Source organism: Aulostomus chinensis, chromosome 5 (assembly GCF_037954235.1).
Source record: "Aulostomus chinensis isolate RoL2024-O1b breed Wild chromosome 5, RoL_Achi_v1.0, whole genome shotgun sequence".
Lineage (NCBI taxonomy): Eukaryota > Metazoa > Chordata > Actinopteri > Syngnathiformes > Aulostomidae > Aulostomus > Aulostomus chinensis.
The window spans coordinates 16,672,879-16,695,021 of record NC_141324.1 but is presented as its reverse complement, the minus strand read 5'-3'; the positions used below and the strand labels follow the sequence as shown (position 1 = coordinate 16,695,021).

Genomic DNA, 22,143 nt, shown 5'->3' with positions numbered 1-22,143 from the left:
GCAACGCCCGCGCATATTAATTAGTTACGGTCTAGTCTTAGTTCGTTGCATTATTGGTTTTAACAGTAAAATGTCAAACTATGGATTAATAGTCTGGGCTGGGGGTTTGAGCTCCTGTTTGCAGAGAGAGATGCTAGCCGGACAAGCTGCCAGGTGAATTCTGGATGTAACAATAACACACTGAGCAACCACACCAGCCGCAGTCCTACACGGGGCTTTTTACGTTTGTTTGTATCAGATTTCGAGTGTTAATTTAGTTCCAATAACTGACATTAGCTGGAGCAAACGACAGAGCAGTCACAAACCCTCAACAGCTGCCACACGGTGAGAATAAACGGATGAAATGCATGTTTTATATAACTTGTAAGGTAACGTTTACGCAGGGTGTCGCTATCTATGTATATTAACAAAAACGTTGCAACCGCGTTTATGCGCCCTGGTGATGTATCTGTGTCGGATTTGTAAGCATTAGTGCTAACGTTAGCTAACCGTCATGGTAACATGCAGGCCAAGCTTCATTAACAGTGTCTCTACATCCATGGTGAAAGTAAGGTTACTATAACTTATGGCTGCATGAATGTCTTTGTGTCTTCATAGAGCATCATGTTGGTGAAAGTGAGATTCGGAGAAACTCAAAAATACGTCAAAGTGGCTGAGACTGAAGATGGCTATGAAGACTTCAGCATATTTCTTCAGAAAGGTCGTCATCATTTCTCACATGTGATTTGACTACTTGTTATTTTACCTACTGAATTTGTGTTATATATAAATATCTTAGATTATGGAGTTGTGTGTTCCTGATAACCAATATAGTAACAGTCTGTGAAGAAATCAAAAAGTACTTTTTGAATTGGTCCTAAATGCTTCTTCACTTTAATGTCTAATGTTTTAACAGTCATTCAGAAGCTAGAGCTTCCTCTTGAGACTGAGCTGCACGTGACAGATGAATCAGGGACAGAGACTGACGCAGATGTGTTTGAGGAGCTTTTGCAAACAGGGAGCCTAAAGCCTGATTTATGCTTCTGCGTCGTGGCGACGCCGTACCTACGCCGTAGCCCCTACGTCGTCATTGTGCATTTATAGTTCTGCCTCGAGGGAACGCGTTGCTCTGTAATTCACCGACAAGCCACTAGAGGGGTGTGGCTTTATCTTCGTATGGTTTTGGGGGACTCTTGTCGAATTCCTTAGTTTTCTTCCGGTCATAGCACATGGGTCAGAGACAGAGACAACGATGGAAGTTGTAAAGGTGGTCATACCTGCGAACCTCCTCGATAACTCTTTCTTCGGCTTGGTCCATTTTTATTTTTGCGTGTTGCTCTCACCACAGAAACTTTAAAAATGGCGGTGTTGTTGTGCTGAACGGGAAACGTCGTGTGAGCAGACCAATCACAGTCCGTTGACGTTCACGTCACTACGCGTCGACGTGACGCGTAGTCAGGATTTTTTGGAGGTGCATGTCGGGCTACGGCGTAGGGGTCTGTGTTTACGGCGTAGGTACGGCGTCGCCACGACGCAGAAGCATAGATCAGGCTTTAGTGTTAGGGTGACAACAGAGAAGTCAACAGGTGAGACTCACCCTGTTAGGGAAGGAATGGATTGTCAATAATGAATATTATGGAGAACTAATCTTTTGTGTGTGTGTGTGTGTGTAAATTTTTTAAAATCTATCTACAGTTGTGCTTCAACCTGATCTATCTCAGTCTTCATCTGAGTCAGCAATGTCGGACAGCTCATTTGTGTCGGTGTCAGGAGATTCCTCGCTGCTACTATCCTCTGATTCATCAGATACAACTGTCATTATTAAAACAAATGGAGGAAAGAGAACCCATGCTGAACGAGAATCAGCAAAAGAGGTGTGCACCTTGTAACAAACACTTTTAGTTATCAAAGGTTAAATTAGTTTTGTTGTTGGATGTTGTAAGGATGGTGGATGTAATTGCTAATTTTCTGATTTCTGATCTTTTAGATGGTGAGAGATGCTCTCCAAGCTAAACCGGGTGGACAGATCATTTTGGATGAATACGATAAAATGAAAACATTGATGGATAGCACAAGGAGACAGCTGGTAAACCTTCTTGTCGCCGACATGGTTGAAATTCATGGGTAAGACTTCAGTGCCTATATTTGTACTACTTTCATTTTTTTTCTTTTAAAGTACGCTAATTTTAGGACATTGTTCATCAGTAAAGCATTTTATTACATAATTTCTCTAATGACAGAAATAAATGTTGAATGATAAACATTATATACAATTAACAACTTGAGAGACTCTACACTAATAACAGTAAAATTTGGATAGTGTAATCACTAAACGAAATGCAGCAGTAATGTAATGTTTATCTTTCAGGAGGAGCCCACCCGTCTCGGTGCGGATTAAATATGCTTTGGGCATCATCTCTCTATTTCCCAGCCTCAGAGATCCATACTCAGAAAATGGACACGTAAGTTTGTAAATTAAAAATTGTATGTTAATTCATAGAGTAGACATGCAAAATATGTGAACTCACCCTACATTTAATTTTTTTTTTAAATATTACAGGAACACTTCTATGACCCACAGAGCGGATCGGGCTACCTGGCATGGAGGATAAAGACGGTTCAGCGTAACACTGCAACTCAGTCCCGGAGGTCCTACACCAGCACAACCTATCAAGAGAGTCCAAAGAGGAAGAGGGAGGTTCTTGGGACTGACAAACAGCTGCTTGGCGAGGAATGTCATGAGGCAGTATCGTTTATGAAACATACAACGGACGAAGCAGCAATCAAAGACAAGATGAGGGCCACATTCCAGTACCGCCAGACACTGGTACAAGATCAGCAGAGCTCTTCAACTGTCTTCGATGTCTTCCCACGTTTCCTTGACACGACTGGCTTGGTGTGAAACATAACTCTTTATTTTTAAGTGAAGAGTCATTCAACAATACACTTTTTAAGTTTTCTAAATATGAAAATGTGTGTGCTTTCCCTAGATTGACCAAGACTTCACCATGATGTTTGGAGAGGAGGTGTCAGGGAGACTTTTGGCAAAATGGCCTACTTTTTTCAGACCTAAGATCCTGACAGACTGCAGAAAGCTGACCTCCAATGAGCACATAGTAGAACTCTTGTCTGTGCAGGAGGACTCTGGTGGGTCTAGTCTGCTCATTCTACTGTTTCAATTATTTATGATATTAATGTCTGATGTTTCACCTCCTCTCTCCCTAGGCTGGGACAGTGACTTGTCAAGCATTCTACTGTTGGTTCATTTGCGTCCCCCTACCTCCAAAGGCCATAAGAAGGGTGCTAAAATCAGTTCATGTCAAGCTGTTGACCATCTGGTGAGGTATTTGCAGGTATGTATGTAATGGTGTACTTTTGCAGTTGACTCTATTTCTAGTATTGATGCACTTTTTTTTATTGGTTTAATCATTTAAATTTAGCAGTGCTGCGTCTCATGATTCTTTTTTACATTTTGTTCAAGATGGGCGCAAGTGTTGACACCTTCCTTGCTGGTGTGGAGCCAGGACAGCCCTTCCTCCTGTGTGTTGGTGAAAAAAAGAATATCATCCAAAGATACTACATCATCATTGATCACAAGGCCGTCCCTTGCAAGGCACACACGTCCCTGGCAGCTTTCGACGAGCTCTTCAAAACACACTTCATCTTCAGTGTCAACTACCACGAATCCCTCTACAACTTCTATACCTTCATCCAAACCACAGTTTTCAACATTGACGTGGGAAGTGCCAAGGAAAGTCCCAGAGTCAAGGAACTAAGAGCAAGATTTTTGCACGACACCTGAGGTGATACCTATCTTCGGATGCAACTATGTTTCTTTGTTATGTCTGTAAGGCACACCACAATAGTTCTGCACTGCTTTGTCAGCATTTAAGATTCCACCATGGTTTATATCCTGGAAAGACACTACGTTTAAAATGTGGACAGCCAGGATGTTGTTGATCATTTTGCACTTACTCAGGCTTCAAGAAGCATCTTGTTCATTTCCATAGAGATACTGCTTTTACTGCTGACAATGATAACACTCAGAATGAAGCTGGGGAGCCAGTACAGACTCTCCAGTAACTACCCATCTCTCTGTTGACAGTGGTCATGTGTTAAATATGTGTGCTTCTGTTGTAGCACAGTTGCAAGCATCTGGTGTTGCTGAGGGGACAGTTCAAGCAATGGTTGGATCCATGGAGGAACTTGTAAATGACATTCACAAACAAGCAAGAGAGGCAGTTCTAAGCTGTTCTTCAGAAATTCAAGGCACAGAATTGAAACAGAAAGTGGAAACATGTTTTGACCAACTAGAAAATCCTTTTTCAATCTTGAACACAAGAGTCAAACGACAGAAGTTCTTTGAGGAAAAGTGGGAAATCGTCGAACCTGTTGAAAAGTTCTCGGGGTGCGGTTGGATGTTCGCAGAGATCACACAACAGGAGTTTACAGTCAGGTCCCTGTAACTGATAAATTTGTGTATGCACCCATTTTAGGAGCTCTTAAGTCTATGTTCAAGAACTCGGAAGTATGTGAAAGTTTCTTGCAAGCCAAACAACACAAAGAAGGCATATATAAAGACATGTGATGGTTCATATTTCAAAAGTAATGTTTTATTTTCCCAGAAAAAACATGCTCTACAGATTCAACTTTATTTTGATGAGTTTGAAACTGCTAACCCCTTAGGTGCAAAGAAAGGGATTCACAGACTTGGTTGTATTTACTTTATATTGAGGAACCTTCCGCCAAAATATAACTGTGTTGATGAACATTCATGTTGTGGCACTATTTCACTCTCAGGACCTGAAGACATGGGTTTGATGACATCCTAAAGCCTCTTGTAAATGATCTTAAAGTACTTGAAACACAAGGAATTGAGGTGCCTTTCTCAGACTCACCATTACTTGGTTCTGTCATTCAAGTAACAGGTGACAACCTAGGTTTGCATGGACTGTTTGGTTTTGTTGAGTCCTTCAGTGCAACATATTTCTGCAGGTTTTGTTTGACAAGCAAAGATGAGTCGCAGTCTGTCTTTACTGAAGATGACACTGGCATGATTTTCCGTACAAAAGAAATTCATGCAGAACATTGTTCAGCTTTACAGGAAAATCCAATGTTGGTTTCAACATTTGGTGTCAAAAGGACGTGCTTGCTCAACACATTGCATTTTTTCCACACCTCTGACAACTATGCAGTTGATATTACTGACTTACTGGAAGGTGTACAGTATGAACTCAGACTTGTCTTTCAATATCTTGTCAACCAGAAGTATCTGTCTCTGGAATCATTGTCACAGAGGATACAAAGTTTCAACTATGGTTATGCTGAGAGAAAAAATAGACCAAGTGGGTTGAAAATGGATGAGGCAAGCAAGGATCTTGGACTAAATGCAATGGTGTCTTGTGAGAAATGCTCCTCTTATGTTTGGCGATGTTGTGGAAAGAAATAACAGTCACTGGAATTTGCTCCTCCTCCTGATTCAGATTGTGAATATTGTGTTTTCACCCATAGTGACTGACGGTATGACATACTATTTAAAACATTTGATTAAGGACCACCACAAGCCGTTCAAATCTCTATTTTCCCAGAAGAGGCTGATCCCAAAGCATCATTTCATGCTACATTACCCGCGTTGTATTCGAAAAATAGGTCCACTTCTACATGTATGGTGTATGAGGTTTGAGGCCAAGCATAATTTTTTTAAAAGATCAGTGAAAATTTTCAAAAATATCACAAAAGCATTGATGAAACAACATCAGAGACGGCTAGCTTACCACTGGGAGAATTTTGATTTTCAGAGTTTGAGTTGGGTCCATCGAAGAAAGAAATTATTGATAGCTTGGATGGTGGTGAGGTTTTAAGTCCCGTCTTTAATCTAAATGCATACAGTTAAGTATCAACCACTAACTGGATAAAAAAACTATGGAACTGAATATCAGATCGGTATGTTTGTTTGTACAGGAACCAATGTGGACATTCCTGTTTACAGGAAAATCAGCAACATCATAATTCATCATGAGCAAGCTTTCCTTTTGACATGCACAGTGGACACCATTTACTTTGATGATCAGTTTAATGCATACTGCATTGATGAGAGGAGAGTCATTCTGTTTTCCCAGTTAAAGACTTGATTTATCACAGACCCTATGACAAACAATTTTCAAATGAGATGAGTGAAAAAACATACCTTGTGCCCCATTGCCATATTGTGTGACCTGTGTTGTTATTGCAAAGTCAGTGCTGTTATGTGGTTTGCTTATTTGAAATACAATAACAACAATTCAGACTGCAACTTGTGCTGATTGTCTTTTTTGGTAGGTTTGATTTACATATAACACTCTCCATAGTGTTAATATAATTTAAATCGTATGCAGTGTTAAAAAAGACACTCATAGTGTTAAAAGTTAACACTACACACTAGTGTTGATATAATTTAAATCGTATGCAGTGTTAAAGACACACTCATAGTGTTAAAAGTTAACACTACACACTAGTGTTAAGTAAATTCAACACTGATATGTGTTACATTTCAACTATTGACAGTGTTCTTACTCTGTACAGTGTTAACTGTTTTAACACTTTCAAAAGTGTAATTTTAACTCGATCTAGAGTGGACCAATATAGACACTTTTAAAGTGTTGAATTTAACTCCCTACGAGTTGAATTAACACTCTCAAATTTGCTGTGTACAATTGCTGGCTGACTAAATACTTTTAGTCAGCCCCACTGTACATGCATAATAACTTAAGATAATTGATCATATGTTGGAGGAAGGGGGAGGGGTGTTTAGCAGAGCCATCCCAGGTTCGAGGGCGTGTCAGCTCCTTTAAAAGACTCAGCTGAGAGAAGAGAAGAAGCTGAATTGCTTGTGTAGTTTTGGATATTCATTTTTAGATATGGAACATTTATCTCTCACCTCTTTGAGTCCAGCTCCAAGAAACGGGCGAGATTACAGACTTCGTAGCCACGGAAGGAGATCACCTACATGTGCAACGTGTGTCAAGTGCATGAAGAACTGCCTCCCGTTGGACTACAATAATGAAATTATTCAAAATCTGAAACTTGCGGGGCCCATGGTGAGTTTGCCGCCTTTTTGCAATTTAGCATCGCCGTTGTTTATTTTGAGCTGAATATTAAGTTGCTTTAGAAACTCATTACTGTTCTTGAAGCACCTCGGTATTGGACATAGGAATACAAAAAGCCTCCTGACATGGTTTGGGGCTGGAACTGTTCCAGCACTGAGCAGAGGAAAGGGGCCAATCAGGTTTTGCTGGTGCGGCTCTTCATGCTGCTTTGTGTGATTACATAAACACAATTAAGTACCATTTCACAAGAAGTTTTACCTGTTAAATGAAGTTACAATTGGTTCGAAGTTCACTATGCATGCATTATAAACACTTAAACCATTAATTAACAGTTATAAATGACTCATAACTTAATTTCCCATACATCAGGTTGGGGGGACTGTTTGGCAAAATGAAGGTGGGTTGTACGACTGCCTTTACATCTATCGAGGTACTGCAATCCTATTTAACCTGAATGGATTTTTTGAAAAAAGCAGTGGTACACCGCTCAGTCACCTTGCCAAATAGTGACCCTATATTGATGCGTGGGAAATTGGGTCACAAGCCATTTACAACTGTTAGTTAATGGTTTATTAAATGCTCACAATGTAACTAATAACAAACTTGAGACTTTATTGGAAGTTTTACCCACAGTTCCACTGGGATTTCATTCGTATTCATTACGATTCATTTCAGTTCATTTCCCAGTCGATGACCTTCCTCATCAGCTTCGTCAGCACCGTCTTCTGTGGTCATCTGGGAGAAACAGAACTCGCCAGTGTGTCGTTGGCAATCGCAGTAAGAAGAACATCTTTCTTTTCTTTTTTTTTGGTTGCATTTTCTGACACCTAAAACTGAACTCATGCAGAAGAAGTTTTATGTGGATTTTATGTGTTTGATGCAGGTTATTAATGTCACTGGTATTTCAGTCGGAGCTGGTTTGGCATCAGCCTGCGATACACTCATATCTCAGGTACAACCTTGTTTCATTTTTATCTTCCACAATGATTGTTTTGTCCTATGAAGTCTGGGTGTGGCAGCTATTTTCTTACAGTACACTTGCACCTGTCTGATGTGTGCTCTGCTTTGTTGTAGACGTATGGGAGCGGAAATCTAAAACGTGTGGGAGTCATTCTCCAGAGAGGGGTGTTGGTTCTGCTCCTGGCCTGTTTCCCCTGCTGGGCCGTCCTCATTAACACCGAAGTCATTCTCCTCACTTTCAAGCAAAACCCTGACATTGCACGGTTAGCATCCCTCCAGCCGCGGCACTTTCACATGTTGCTACTCTGCTCTAACACGTACACTTGTGTCACGGGTGTTCACAGACTCTCCCAGCTGTATGTGACGATCTTCATGCCTGCTCTGCCCGTGAGTTTACTAAAACCTCTCCTTTCCCATTCTCTTGGAGTTTTTAAACAAGTTCCTTTTCTCTCCACTTTCTGCAGGGCGCATTCATGTACCAGCTGCAGATGAAGTATTTACAGAACCAGGTACACTGCTCATGTTAATATAGTTTCAAATGATTCTTTAGCCCCAAATCACTTTTTGGCTGAAAAACTTCCTTTTTCAAGTAGTCACAAAGAAATATTTTGAGCGACTGAAAATGTTGTTTTTCCACAGCTGCATCACTTCTTGGTGACTCCAGCATGCAGGAAGAGCCAGCCATGTAATTTAGCTTGGAGCTCATGGAGAATGATGGTGTTAACAACAGCAGCAACAATAGACGGCCACTCTGATACTGATTACTCAGTATATGGCTGGAAAAAGAGGATATGCATGATACAAGATATAACCTAGTATATCACTTGAAAGTTTGTAAACTGATGTATAGACAGTTTTGCCTTTGTTAGCAGATTAGCCATTACATTTAGCTTCAAGCTAAATATACATGGCTGGCTCCTCCTGCATTCTGGAGTCTCAATGAAATGATGGAGTGGAGAAAACAACATCTCTGTGAGCTCAAGGTTCCTATTACACCTACTTGGAAGGCAAATAAAAACCCTTTTTGGATGAAGAGTTTATTTCCTGTTTTCCCATTTTCTGTGGAATAAAGATTCCTTGTAACAAATGTGATTGGAATCAGTCGTGGTTTATTTATTTTTAACTCATATCAAAGTATTTGTGGATTACTAAGCATACATCTGGATAAAGAAAATGCAGATTTGATCAGACAATGAGCTTCAGAGTTTGTAAATGAGAACGTAAATGTTTTTTTCCTGCAATCTTGCTGTTTCATTGCTGCAGCTGTAGTTAGCATTCAGTTGCTGTTAGCCATCAGTTGATGTTAGCTTTAAGCTAAACATATGTGGTTGGCTCCTCCTGAATATAAAGAGGTGCATCAGGTTCATGAGCTCAAGACACCTCTATGTGTGTACTTAGAGGGAAAAAAAATTCAAATTTTGGTTGCATATCACTTTAAACCCAGCAACTGCAAAGTGGTGGAATGGGGCAGGTGCTTGTTTTAGGCCTGACAGACTCCGGTGGTTTGCTCTTTTGTTGATTAAGTGATTGTTTTTGTGTTCTAAATGCCAGACTAACAGCATTTTTTCTCAGTATTGAATAGCACCGGTCATTTTTTTTCCTTGATGAATCATTTAGACCCAAAAAGAGGTTTAAATGTTTACAGGCCTCATCCTTTAATTAGACTCAACAATGAATCTATGTGGCGCTTCCCCAGGGTGTCATCTGGCCCGGGGTGATCAGTGGAGTCATTGGGAATGTTCTCAATGTCATCGTCAACTACATCCTCCTCTACAAACTGAGTCTGGGGGTTGTGTGAGTTAACCACCACCACATCGCTGTGGATCCCACACTTACACACCCTCGTGTTACTCTGTTCCTTGACTGTTTTGTTGTTGTTGTTGTTTACTCACAGTGGATCTGCAGCAGCAAACGCCATCTCCCAGTCTTCTCTCGCTCTCATCATGTTTATTTACATCCGTCAGATGGGTTTACACAAGGCAACGTGGTCCGGTGAGTTCCGTCCGCCGCCACACACAGCACGACCCATGCGACATATAATAATATTAAACGTGTAGACAAAAAAAGACAACACTACTAGTTCAACAGTTTGTTTGTTTTCTGCTAGGTTGGTCCCTGGACTCTCTGAAGGACTGGGGTCCGTTCACCCAGGTGGCCATTTCCAGCATGCTCATGATATGTCTGGAGTGGTGGTGCTTTGAGATGGGGGGATTCCTGGCTGGTTTGATCAGTGAGGTTGAGCTGGACGCTCAGGCGGCTGTTTATCAGATGGCCACTATTACATACATGGTAATTCAGTAGCCATCTGTTTTGACTAGTAGAGTTTATTGACACTTTTCTAAACCCTGGAAGATTGAGTGACGTTCGTGCGTGATGCTTTTTGATCAGAGAAAATTTGCCACATTGATGTCACTGTCACACATGATGTCACACATTATTTCTTGTTCTCTAGATTCCGTTGGGATTTTCGGTAGCTGCCAGCGCGCAGGTCGGTAATGCGCTTGGTGCTGGAAATGTGGAGAAGGCAAAGACATCTGGCAAGATCGCCATCATCTGTACATGTAAGAATGTCCATCCCACAAATAGTCCACCTTTTTCACAGGTACGATGGTGGCGCTGAAGAGCAAAACATCACAAAAGACGAACCCATTTCAGAAAACATACAATATTTAACAAACACAGCACACCTACCTCATAGATGGTATCTATCCTCAGGGACCAGGCTCTTCAAATATAGAAGTAAAATAGAAAGCTCTCACAGAGTTCTTTCCTCCCCCCAAGTGAACCTCTGGCCCCTGGCACTTTAATGCATAGCCACCATTTAAAGCAGCAATCAGAGGTGAACAGACCCTCTCCTAAGTGTGAGTCTGGATCCCACATGAAGGAGCAGACTAATTCATAACCTCTGTACTCTCCGCAGCCACTAGATGATGCTAGAGAACACACACTTTCTGTATATTATGTTGCTGTAATTCAAGAGAAGATAACAGTGTAGTTTTTAAAATAAATCAATTTTTTACATGAGTCTTACTTCCTGTAACCACTAGGAAGTGCTATGACTCTATTCATCCATCCATTGTCTTCTGCTTATTCCTGTTAAGGGTCATGGGGGGGGGGGGGGGGCTGGAGCCTATCCCAGCAGCCTTCAGGTGAGAGGCGGGGTTCACCCTGGACAGGTCGCCAGTCCATCACAGGACCAACACATAGAGACAGACAACCATTCACACTCACAGTCACACCTACGGTCAATTTAGAGTATCAATCAGCCTCGTCCCCTCTTGATGTCTTTGGACTGTGGGAGGAAGCTGGAGTACCAGAGAGAACCCACACAGGCACGGGGAGAACATGGAGACTCACACAGAAAGATCCTGTGATGGAGCCAGGACTCGAACCAGGAACCTTCTTGCTGTGAGGCGATAGTGCTGACCACTGCACCACCGTGCCACCGTGCTATGACTCAGAACTGTTGAGCAGAACATGACGTCAGCTCCACTTTAGGCTACTCCGTCGTTACCATTATGGCCGTAACAACATCAGATCATTGTTCTGTGCATCACATAACTCCTGCTGAACGACTTGGTTACAGTCACATTTTGATCCATTAGTTATTAAGAGCCACTAGATAATTCATCCACATTCAAGTTAGCGGGGGGTTGACATCTAAAACTAAGGACATCAAATGTGTCTTAATGGCATGTGTGTTTTTCTGATATTCAACACAGTTACAGTCACCTGTTTGGTCGGCATCATTCTGGCATCTTCTAAAGACTTTATTGGTTACATCTTCACCACGGAGAAGTGAGTAGAAGAACCAGCTGAGGTGGATTAGTGAGTCACTTTCAAAGACTTCTCCTAATGTCAATAATGTTTTGTATGTTTTAGGGAAATAGTTGAGCGGGTGGCAGATGTGATGCTCATATATGGATTCTTCCATCCTGCAGATGCTTTAGCTGTAAGGGAATCGTCTGCATGCATGTTGTTAGCGTGTCATCACTCAGCAGGCTGAGCCTGATGCGTTTGATGTGTGCAGGCCGTGATGGGTGGAGTTGTACGAGGAGCAGGGAAACCCATGGTCGGCGCCATCGGTAACTTGGTGGGATATTACTGCGTTGGCTTTCCGATCGGAGTGACCATGATGTTTGCTGGCAAAATGGGTATCATAGGTGAGGGCAAGCTGTTGATGATGTCATTAACATGAAGGTCTTTGTTTTGAGAGACGTTTCTTGTCTGTTCCAGGACTGTGGCTGGGGCTGCTGATTTGTGTCACTCTGCAGGCCTCAGTCTTTCTTGTTTTCCTGAGTAAACTCGACTGGAAAAAAGCATCAGAGGAGGTGAGTTACAACAGAAACATCCTGACAGGAATGTTGTCACATTTCCTCTTAAAGCTGCATGAGGCAACTTTTTGTGGATAAGTATTCATGTTTTTTTGCTTTTGGTTCATGAATTGTCCATAGTGTGACCCCGAAAAATACCCTCCAGTGACACAAGACTGCATGTGATTTTAGTATTTTGGTGCAAAGTTCATAAACTAATCGCAAAAACAAATGAATTTCTAAAAAAACTAATTATCTCTTGCAGCATTCAGAGTTAAAAAGATAGCTGGGCAGAGGTCACCTGACTAATTTGGGTCATCCAATCACAAGACAGGACTGTTATTACTCATAAAGCAGGTAAAAAGAGGTGGAGCCATTCTGAATTTGTTTCGTTTAGTTTACAAGAAGTAAATAAAAGTAACTTGTGGAGCGTTTGAAGGGCGGAGCCATGGTTGTGTGAGGATGTCAAGGAGCATCAAAGTTACCCAGAATCCTCTGGGGGACACCGTTAAATGCATATGCGAGTTCAATCAGTTGAACATTTGTTGAGTTTCTCCAGGAAAAGTCTGGACAGAGATTAGAGAGATGAGGCTGCTAAAACTTGAAAATTTGGCTTCTGCTGCCCCCCACAGTCACAAGTATGGAATGACAACTTCAGTCGGCATTAATAATATGTAGGTTGTTCTCTTTACATGTGCATGTCAAACAACTGCTGTTGATGTATGTGTGCAGGCGCAGGTGACAGCAGGAGTGAAACAAAGGAACTGTGTGCTGAAGATGAAGGGTAAGGAAATGTATTGCGTCAACTCCAGGAACTGGCCCCTGAACAGTCCAGACCACTAATACTCCTCCTCTCTCTGACCAGGATGTGGACTTACGGCTCTGGGGGGATCCCAATTTGTTGTCCTTTCGTCTGACCTACCAAATTGTGATGACCAGGACTCAAGCCTGCATGTGTCTTTATTGGACGCAGAGGAGAACGATCCTACAGATGAAGCTCCAGAGCCAAAGCCTCTGGTGCCCATGCGGCTGCTGTTGTGTCGAGGCCTGACCGCGCTGATCATGGTGCTGATCCTCACTGTCGGCATCTTCTCCAGCAAGATCTTAATCAAACTCCTCAAATAACTGATCAGTTAGGAACATTTCTTTTTCTGTCAAAGCCCTCTAGGGACAAGGATCAGAGACCGTATAAATGCTCTGAAGTGCCTTGTTTTATTAATATCACAGCAGACTCTGCAGCAGGGCGCCATCATTGCTGAACTGCTTGAGATTAATCACAGAGGGGGTGGAGCTATGGAGCTATGAGGTGGAGCGAGTTTGTTTATACTGTATATACTCTGTTGCCCCGAAATAATATGATGGTCGAAGTGCAGTTGCTCCTCTGGGGGGTGTTTTAGGTCTGTGTGTGTAGGGTCCCAATCATCAACATCAACAAACTGAAACATCTTTCTGTGTTCAGTCACTGTTGCACCCACACTCGTGTATGGGTGGCTTTGATCGGAGCAGTTTGAATAGTTTAGACAGAGTTTGTAATAAATGACAACTTAAAAAAAAAAAAATCATCATAACTTGTTGATTTGCTGACTGCTGGGGTTTTACTGAGCAATGCAAGCCTATTTCATAAATGACGAAATTATAGCATGTATGTATGCATCCGCAATGCCTACCTGTTGCAGTGCCGTTGACCTTTGACCTCCAACAGGCATTTTTTAAGACTGACATGGTATCTTACGGTACAATCTCTTCCTGCTTTGAAATAAACAAATGTGCCAGACGTGATGAAATTAAATCCAAGTTGTGTGTTTTAGTGACGTCGGTACAGAATATGGATTCCTACACAGCCACTCCAGCTTTAGCTGCGCGCTACACGCTTACCTCGCCTATGGGTGTATGTTGTCATAGCAAAATATGATTCTGCTGACATTTACAGCTTACATCAAACTATAAAAAAAAATGATATCAAGGATTCTACATATTTAAAGGGCATCTTTACCTCATAAAAAAGAAAAACAGCAGAATCTGGGATTTACTGAATACATTTTTAATTTATGATTGTTATCCTTTATTATTATTGTTACTTTTGTAACCTATTATATCTAGTGGGCTAACACAATCCTTATGTTAAATTTAGGCCCAGGCCCCATATCAGGAAGTCCTGAAGCACCTAATAGTCCCTTCAATAAGTCAATGAATTTAAATGAACTTAAAAATGGTAAAGCAGCAACACCATGTTTCCTTCATTTTTGAAATGCTTTTAAACAGAACTAAGAAACTTTGATTTGCAGCTGTTATTAAGCTACTTGAACGCAGCACTCTGCCCCTGCACTCGGTACCTGACAGCAGCAATAATGGTTGAGCAACGAAAGGGTCAAATCCATGACTCCGCCTCCGATCCCACGTACGAGAAAACTAAAAGAACGAGGCTCTCTGCAAAAGAAACGTCACATTTATTGAACCTTGACATCATTTGTCGTCCTCTCCCTGGTTTCTTCTGTCAAACGTGTGCCTACGTTACCCAGCCGCACCCACGGTACCTGAGAACAAACGAGGGGTGAGAAAGATGAGCTGATTCACTTGAATCACTTCACCCAAACGATTCGTTCAAAAGAATCATTCAACGAACCAATGAATCATATGGGGGGGGGGGGGGTTCCTTCATTGAACAGTCCATCGTCATCTTATGCCTTACTTGTAAGGGTCACGGGGGGGGGGGGGGGGGCTGGAGCTGGATCCCAGCATCTACGGGCGAGAGGACACCCTGAACAGGTCACCAGTCCATCCATACAGAGACAAACAACCATTCACACATTCATACCTACAGTCATTTTAGAGAATCCAATCAGCCTAGTCCCCAAATTGCATGTCTTTGGACAGTGGGAGGAAGCCAGAGTACCCGGAGAGAACATGCAAACTCCACACAGAAAGATCCCGCGTCCGAGCCGGGACTCGAACACAGAACCTTCTTGCTGTGAGGCCACAGTGCTGACCACTGCACCACCGTGCAGCCCTTATTGAAGAGTATGTATACTTATTTTTACCTGGTCACTTTAATATTCGTTTTATATGGCACATTCAAGTTATTTTCTTAATATTTTAAATGCACATCATGCTATTCATAGGCTACTTATTTTTACCTGGTCAGTTTTAGGTTAGTGTATGTGTATTCTATATTACACATTTAAGTTTATATTTTCTTTGCCTAAAGCCTGAAGTTTTTATTTTTGTCATTTTGCCTTATTAATATTTGTTTTGCACTCAGTTGAAGGTTAGTGCTGATTTTAAAAGGGCCTGAGCTCTTATGTTGTTACCCACTAACTGAGAAAATGGCTGACCGTCTGATTGTGACACTTTGCGAGGGGACCTGTTACACAGGGGTCTCACTGGGAATGGCTACCTCACTGAGCTCCTGGTAGCAGCGCCAGCCAGCCTGTCGTCATTGCCGCTCACTCACTCTGCCACTCCTCCTTCCCCCTCCCTCCCTGTATTTTTCTTCTTCTTTAGTGGATTATTAGGGCAGCCGATATGAATGCGTTTGTAGCACTGCTGCCACCCTCAGGATTAACTCATCATTACACTATATTATCTTTTTCCAGTCAAACCAGCCCTTTTGCTCCCTGCATTGGCTCGCAGGCTGTTGACAGCGCAACTGAACCGAGAGAAGAACGAATCGCTTGAGGAAGTGAGTCGAATCAGTACGTTCATTTAAACGATTCAACTCTTTTGAACGAAACGTTGGCGAACGACACAACACTACAAACGAGCGCTTTAGACTGAGGAGGGTGGCAACAGCACGTGGAGTTACGAGCCAGCTGCTTTTCCGCCGAACTGGGGGAGCCACTTGCATGAGGGAGGAGTGCGTAAGTAACTACACGAATACGAAGAGACCGAGTGTCCTCACGTTTGCGTGAATGATTCATTCACATTGAAGAATTTAACGAGTCGAGCCCGCTCAACGACTTCGGCAACTTGTTGAACAGCTACTTTCTTATACGCATGCGCAGGACGTGTGCGAGCGAATCACAGAAACCATGTGAACAGTCGAATGCTGGCGATGCCAGCCCAAAAACTACAGCTAGGGCCAAACAGTGTCACACTTTGAACAGCTTCTGTCAAGTTTGTTCGTTTTTTCATTTTTCCACGCATAGCTTCTTACGTTTAAAAAAACAAAAACAGCCCCCCACCCACACAAAAACACTGCTTATTATTGTAACAACAGCTAATGACGAAATAACCTGTTGCATTCTGTGAAAAAACTTATATTACATTACTTACTGGTTAATAATCTCAATACTGCAGTTAGAAAATAATGACGATAGAATGACTTGGTTGCTGTATTATAGCCTTTAATGCTCTCTTCCGTTTGGTCCAGGAACTAAAAACTCCGGAACATTACAGGAATAAAGTCTGTACTGATGCATTTGCACCGTTTATAAGTCAAGAAAGATCCACAGCCACATGTATTTTCATGTACTTCTGCATCTCCTCTGATCAGTTTTGTAGATTTTATCAGTGTGAATTCAATCCAAATGTTAGGTTAAGGTGCTCTTAACTTGACGCCTTTATGACCACTGTTATTAATCCCGTTCTACTTTCTCCATTTGATGTTTAGCTCCTATAACGTGCAAAACATCCCACCAGTAAAAGAGCAGGTGAATTTCAAGCATAAACCAAAAACAAAACAATAATCTGTTGAGGTGACATCTTCATCTTCAAGTGTTCAGACACTTTTTTAAATGAGGTCAAGGCTCAAGTAAACTTCAGCCAAAAAACACTGAACGTTAAATGTTCTATTCCTTTTTTTCTCAGAGTCAACATGGCCCAGCCGCCAGATGACAACTCCAGGTACAAAGATGTGGACTACTGGGATGAGAGATATCAGACGGAGCGCTCGTACGACTGGCTGGGTGGCTTCTCCAAATTCCAGCATCTTCTAGATAAACACATCAAAAAAGAGGACTCCATTCTCATACTTGGTGAGAAGATCAATTCCACATCAGTGCATCAAGATTGGTCGCACACTCTGTTTGTCTTGTCAACACAATCATGCGTCTGACACATTACTTGCCTAACTTATGTTAGATTTTGGCTTTTGTGGTTCAACATTGTTAGAAGAAAATCCTTGTGTTTGTGCTGTTACCTGTCAGGGTATTCTCTTTGTGAGTAAGATGTGATGGGAGGAAGTCCTTGTTGTTGGTATGTTGTGACTCGTCATGTCCACAAGATGTCGCTGCAGCATTAAACTCAAACGCTCCTACGTCCTGCGATTCCTGCTGCTCAGACAAACCTGTTAGACGAAACCTTCCCAGCCAGCAGGAATATACGTCTGGAGCTGAATAGAATTCAATCTCTGGATTTAAACTGTTAACTTTGGGATTTTGTTACTAGTTGTTGCAGGATTTACCTGATGCCTCCCCTTGATTTCTGTGTGGTTGTTGTTGTTTTTTGGGAGTCAGTGCAGCAGGGTGTGCTGATATTGATGCATCAATTAAAATAAGTTGTAGAAAGGATGTTTTATTGATGTGGGGTCTTGAAATAGCAGCTGTATTCTTGCTGCTAGACTGTTATACCTCCATAGTAACATAGGGGGCTATAGTGGTCCATTTTTGTCTTACTGGTGAGAACTTGCATGCACAGTGCGTGTGTGTTTGTGTGTGTCAGGGGGTTTGTTAGAATTGGTGTCAGGGAGTGACAGGGGCTTTCTGCTGTGTGTGTAGTTAAGGGGGGGGGGGTACTTATCAGGTTGGGTATTCTGTGTTGGACAAAGAGCTCCCTGCTGTACGAGCTTTCATGCTAATCTACGTGCTACTTCGTTATACCTGGAGATCATTCTCTTAAATTTTAGATGATGTCTGTCTGATGCAACCTCACTCTTCTCTTTAGTGTGCGTCACAGGCACACCTACAGCAGAGGCGTGAGTGGGCTCTGAAATGTGAAATATCTTCTCCGCATCACACTGCAGCAGGCAACGCCAGGCCACGACAGTCGATTCCAACTCCAAAAGGAGGGCCGTCATACCGCTTAAGAGCTCTCATCTCCAAGGGCATCTCTGTCTCCTCTCACCAAATCGAGGAATCACATGTATCTGTCACCGGCACGTGTTGCAACGAGCTATATGGGGAAGCTGTGCTGTTCTGTAAAGATGCGAGAACCCTCACGTGTTCTATAGACTTGAAGAACTCTTAGAAGCACTTAAATACCATCACACTTAGTTGGACGAGTGCCTTCCACGCTCGCACACATTAGCTGGCTTCCCTCACTTGTCAAGTCTGTAAATCCAGAGAGACGATTGGCTCATATGAGATGACACAGTACATTAGCATCACTATAGGAGGACCGTGGCATAACTTGGCAAGGGGAAGGGGAGAAGTAAGGACTGGAGGCGGCACTGTGGCGTTTGTGTGTGTGTGATGAGTGGATAAATGAGCGAGATGGAAGGGGGGTAAATGACTAATCAGGTTCGGGCGTCTCCTTTGTCTCGGATGGAGGTAATTTCCATTAGCATAATCTGTACAGGAGAGGAAGAAGAGGAGGGAGGAAGGGGGCAGTTTGCTGATGACAGTTTCTTTCTCCTGTCTGGTTTGGGTACTTCTGTCTTACGTCTGCTGTTCCTCCGTACCCCCGTCTGCTGTTAGGTCTTGTTCCTCTGTCATGACTTCATTCATTCAGACTAAACATACACACACGTGGCTCACCGTGCCAAACAGAACACAGGCATCTGGAGTCAGACCTGACAGTGGAAGCACGCCTGAGTGAACACTCCTTCTGACACAGGGGTTACATGAACGGAGAGAGCATCTTTTGGATCAACTCTATTATGTCTTATGATCCTAGTGTTACACATAAGTCTGGTTATTGAAAGCGTTGTTTTACCCAAAAGATGTATTTTGCCTTTCAAGTACTCTTAAAAACAAGCTTCAGTCCTTCTGGTTCAGCACTTGTTAGACTAGACTAGAAACTAGAGCGCAACTGGAATGTGTTACATTTTGTTTTCAGCTCACATTACTGGGCAGCTGGACAAAGACGATGTGGGTTATACTGGACAATGAGCTCGAAAGTTAGTGAACAGACAATTCTAGGGAGTTTTGCTGTTGTTTAGCGATTAGCTTCATGCTAAAAATCCGTGGCTGGATCCTCCTGCATTCCAGAGTCACAAAGTGATGCAGGATGAAAAATCCCCTGTCTTGAATTACTTTCACCATCTTCAGTACATAAACACAGCAACTTGTATTTTCAGCTCTATTTTGGATTTTTCTGTTAACTGCATAGGATACCCTGATACTCAGGTGTAGTGATATGTGTCATATCGCGAGGTCCTTGCCAGAGCCCACGTTACATTTGCAACCAAAGTTAATTGCTAGAAAAAGGGAAACAATGCAAATTTTTTTTCAAATTTTAGCAGAAGCATCAATATTTTCTAGAGTGGTGCTTCAAAATTCATGTCAGTGGGGATGGAAACCAGACTTTTGCCATGCTACCACCAGGTGACCTGCTTTGGAAAGATCGCAGTGTGAGTCGTGGAACAAAGTGGCACAATGAGACATCAAATCATCCCCTGACTAATTCTTGCTTAAAAATGAGTTACAGCGTTGCACTGCTTGATGCTCCACCATTTCAGTGAACACTGGCTCAGAGCATCAAGTCAAACCCACAATGTTAAAAAGAAAAATATCAGCGTACCAGCACCTCTCCAAGAACAACGCGGCAGCGCTTCACCACAAAGAGCAGTGATTATCCTGGAACAATGGCATACATATCTAGAAGTAAATACGTTAATGTATATATTGAAGTTTGACTGAGGCTGAGGCTGGCAGTTATGAAACATTGTCGTGCACTGACTGGCAAATTCCAGTTATAAAATGTACTGCAGCTTTAATGCTATATCATGTTTTATCATGTGATATAACTCTGCTCATTAGTGGCTGCGTGGTGAAGCCGAAGGCCTGAAGTTGATTTTGTGTGTGTGTGTGTGTGTGTGTGTGTGTGTGCGACCATTTTACGTCAAGCTGACCCTCAGCCTGACCTTTGTGTGTGTGAGCAACACCAGAGAATTCACAATCATCAACTTGGTCCACTTGCTGCCTGCTTCTTCTATTATGGTCAGCTCCAGGCCACTGCCAGTGATGTAATAACCCCCCTCCGTCCACACACACACACACACACACACACACACACACACACACACACACACACACACACACCTCATCTCCTAGTGGTCATCGCTCATTCCCCAAGGCAGTGGGTGATGATGTAATGACTCTGTTTTCCTGCTCTGTGTGGGGTTGAGATGTGTGTGCGCGGTCCTGGGGGTATCAACTTCCTACCATGTTCTTCACATGTTGTAATCATGCACCTGGAGCAGACGGTGTGATACAAATCCGCCTACGTGCACAAACCTCACGGCTGCTAAAACATGTAATACTATTACTTTAATGACTGAAGAACCACGCTACAATCTTCACTGCGGACGCTCTCCAGACATTCACGTAGGATTGATGACCTCATCTATTGAGGCGATCGAGTGTCGGTGAACGGTGAAGTCAGACGTGCCGCTCGCAGACATTCAGGATCTCCAGAACTCTTGAACAAACATCCCAGGTTCATGTTCATGGCTTTCTCATCAGCTCAGAGTTGCAGCTCATTAAATTTTGTAGTTTATGACTGAAACTAGACTCCAACATTTTCTGGTTGAATCTTTCAGTGAACATGCCGCTTTTCCTGGTCATATGATAAAGAAAAAGAAGAACTTCATCTCCTGAGAAGTGTCAAGTGTTATTTTGTCAACATGGCTTTAGTTTTCTGTCAAAACTTCAATTTAATATTTCGGGTTTCTCTACTAAAGATGGTCTTTATCAAAAATATCATACATTACACGCTGCAGCACCACTAAGAAATTGTGATCGTCACTCGATCCTTTGATTTGATGACAGCAGCTGCTTGCGAAGGTAAAGATATTTAGGCTCCTACCGGGTGACGTCTACCACTTTACTCTCACCAGCAACGGTTAGGAGAATCTTAGATTACAGGTCGACTATTCTAACTCATCTTTTATACACCCAATAATTAATTTATGATTAAGGAAATAATCATATTTATTGGTAATAATCTATTGCTATACATCTTGTAGAATGTTAAACCCCCTCAACATCTTGCATCACTCCCTCTTCTAAACTCATCCGCTGACATCATTGTGGGTCACTTCCTGATGTAAGCTGTGTTTATTAGCCATCAGGACCATCGGTGTGACTGTTTGTCAGCTGTTGGAACTAAGTATGTCCCAGTAGCCTGACTACAATGACATTGTGCGTCAGATAAATAACATGGCATCAAGCCAGCAACCCCTCTTTTCTCTCATCCGTCACCTCCTCCGCCAGTGCGCCAGCTCCTGATCTTCTCGGCGCTTCCTCCTTGCTCTCTCTTCTTAGCTACAGAGACCATCCTGGACTCCATCTTTGGCCTACTTGTCTCTCCTTAGTGTCAGAAGCGTCCACCTGTGTGCCCAGAGCCAGTCCACCCAGTTTTTATATATATATATATATATATATATATATATATATATATATATATATATATATAGCCGAGGTGTTGACAACCAGGATGCACTTTTCACAGGAGAGTCCAAATAGCTGTCGGTGTGCTGTTATGTTGAGTTGCTGCTCGTTCAGAGATGAACGTCCTGAGAGAGGACGTGCGCAGACTTCCCATGGAGGGAAAGATTCTAGCTATACATGAACTCAGCCCTTCATACTATGAATATTTTCAGAGTTGAGTTACAGAAATGTGCACAGCATTGAGTCGAAATGTTGTGC

At 42.4% G+C, this 22,143-nt stretch overlaps 3 protein-coding genes across 4 annotated transcripts in view; all 3 read left to right on the top strand.

Annotated features, from left to right (window-relative positions):
• The first annotated feature begins 1,547 nt into the window (after positions 1-1,547).
• Positions 1,548-5,914, top strand: LOC147261498 (uncharacterized). Its single transcript, XM_086203534.1, has 8 exons — positions 1,548-1,565; positions 1,675-1,853; positions 1,967-2,103; positions 2,348-2,441; positions 2,540-2,875; positions 2,970-3,126; positions 3,205-3,332; positions 3,461-5,914. The coding sequence occupies exons 2-8, from the start codon at positions 1,719-1,721 to the stop codon at positions 3,779-3,781; spliced, it is 1,308 nt and encodes a 435-aa protein (XP_086059660.1). The 5' UTR covers positions 1,548-1,565; positions 1,675-1,718; the 3' UTR covers positions 3,782-5,914.
• Positions 5,915-6,840: 926 nt separating this feature from the next.
• Positions 6,841-14,107, top strand: LOC147261497 (multidrug and toxin extrusion protein 1-like). The gene is made up of 16 exons (XM_086204954.1): positions 6,841-7,055; positions 7,740-7,841; positions 7,948-8,016; positions 8,139-8,287; positions 8,369-8,411; positions 8,489-8,533; positions 9,721-9,818; positions 9,919-10,016; positions 10,132-10,313; positions 10,477-10,585; positions 11,747-11,822; positions 11,907-11,976; positions 12,055-12,187; positions 12,261-12,355; positions 13,070-13,121; positions 13,203-14,107. Exons 1-16 carry the CDS (start codon positions 6,876-6,878, stop codon positions 13,460-13,462), a joined length of 1,761 nt encoding a protein of 586 aa, XP_086061080.1. The 5' UTR covers positions 6,841-6,875; the 3' UTR covers positions 13,463-14,107.
• Positions 14,108-15,899: 1,792 nt separating this feature from the next.
• Positions 15,900-22,143, top strand: part of ece2a (endothelin converting enzyme 2a) — a 72,007-nt gene continuing 65,763 nt past the window's right edge. Inside the window, exons 1-2 of one of the 2 annotated variants that reach the window (XM_086203531.1) lie at positions 15,900-16,194; positions 17,144-17,310. In XM_086203531.1, coding sequence (XP_086059657.1) covers positions 17,151-17,310 — 160 coding nt within the window. In that variant the 5' untranslated portion in view covers positions 15,900-16,194; positions 17,144-17,150. The remainder of the gene's footprint in view (positions 16,195-17,143; positions 17,311-22,143) is intronic. The other variant, XM_086203532.1, reaches the window with a different exon arrangement.

Coding starts and splice junctions, on each gene's coding strand:
- LOC147261498 (XM_086203534.1), top strand. CDS start 1,719: ATGTCGGACAGCTCATTTGTGTCGGTGTCAGGAGATTCCTCGCTGCTA. Junction 3,127..3,204: donor GTCTGTGCAGGAGGACTCTG/GTGGGTCTAGTC, acceptor CTCTCTCCCTAG/GCTGGGACAGTGACTTGTCA. Junction 3,333..3,460: donor ATCTGGTGAGGTATTTGCAG/GTATGTATGTAA, acceptor ATTTTGTTCAAG/ATGGGCGCAAGTGTTGACAC.
- LOC147261497 (XM_086204954.1), top strand. CDS start 6,876: ATGGAACATTTATCTCTCACCTCTTTGAGTCCAGCTCCAAGAAACGGG. Junction 9,819..9,918: donor AAACTGAGTCTGGGGGTTGT/GTGAGTTAACCA, acceptor GTTTACTCACAG/TGGATCTGCAGCAGCAAACG. Junction 11,823..11,906: donor TACATCTTCACCACGGAGAA/GTGAGTAGAAGA, acceptor TGTATGTTTTAG/GGAAATAGTTGAGCGGGTGG.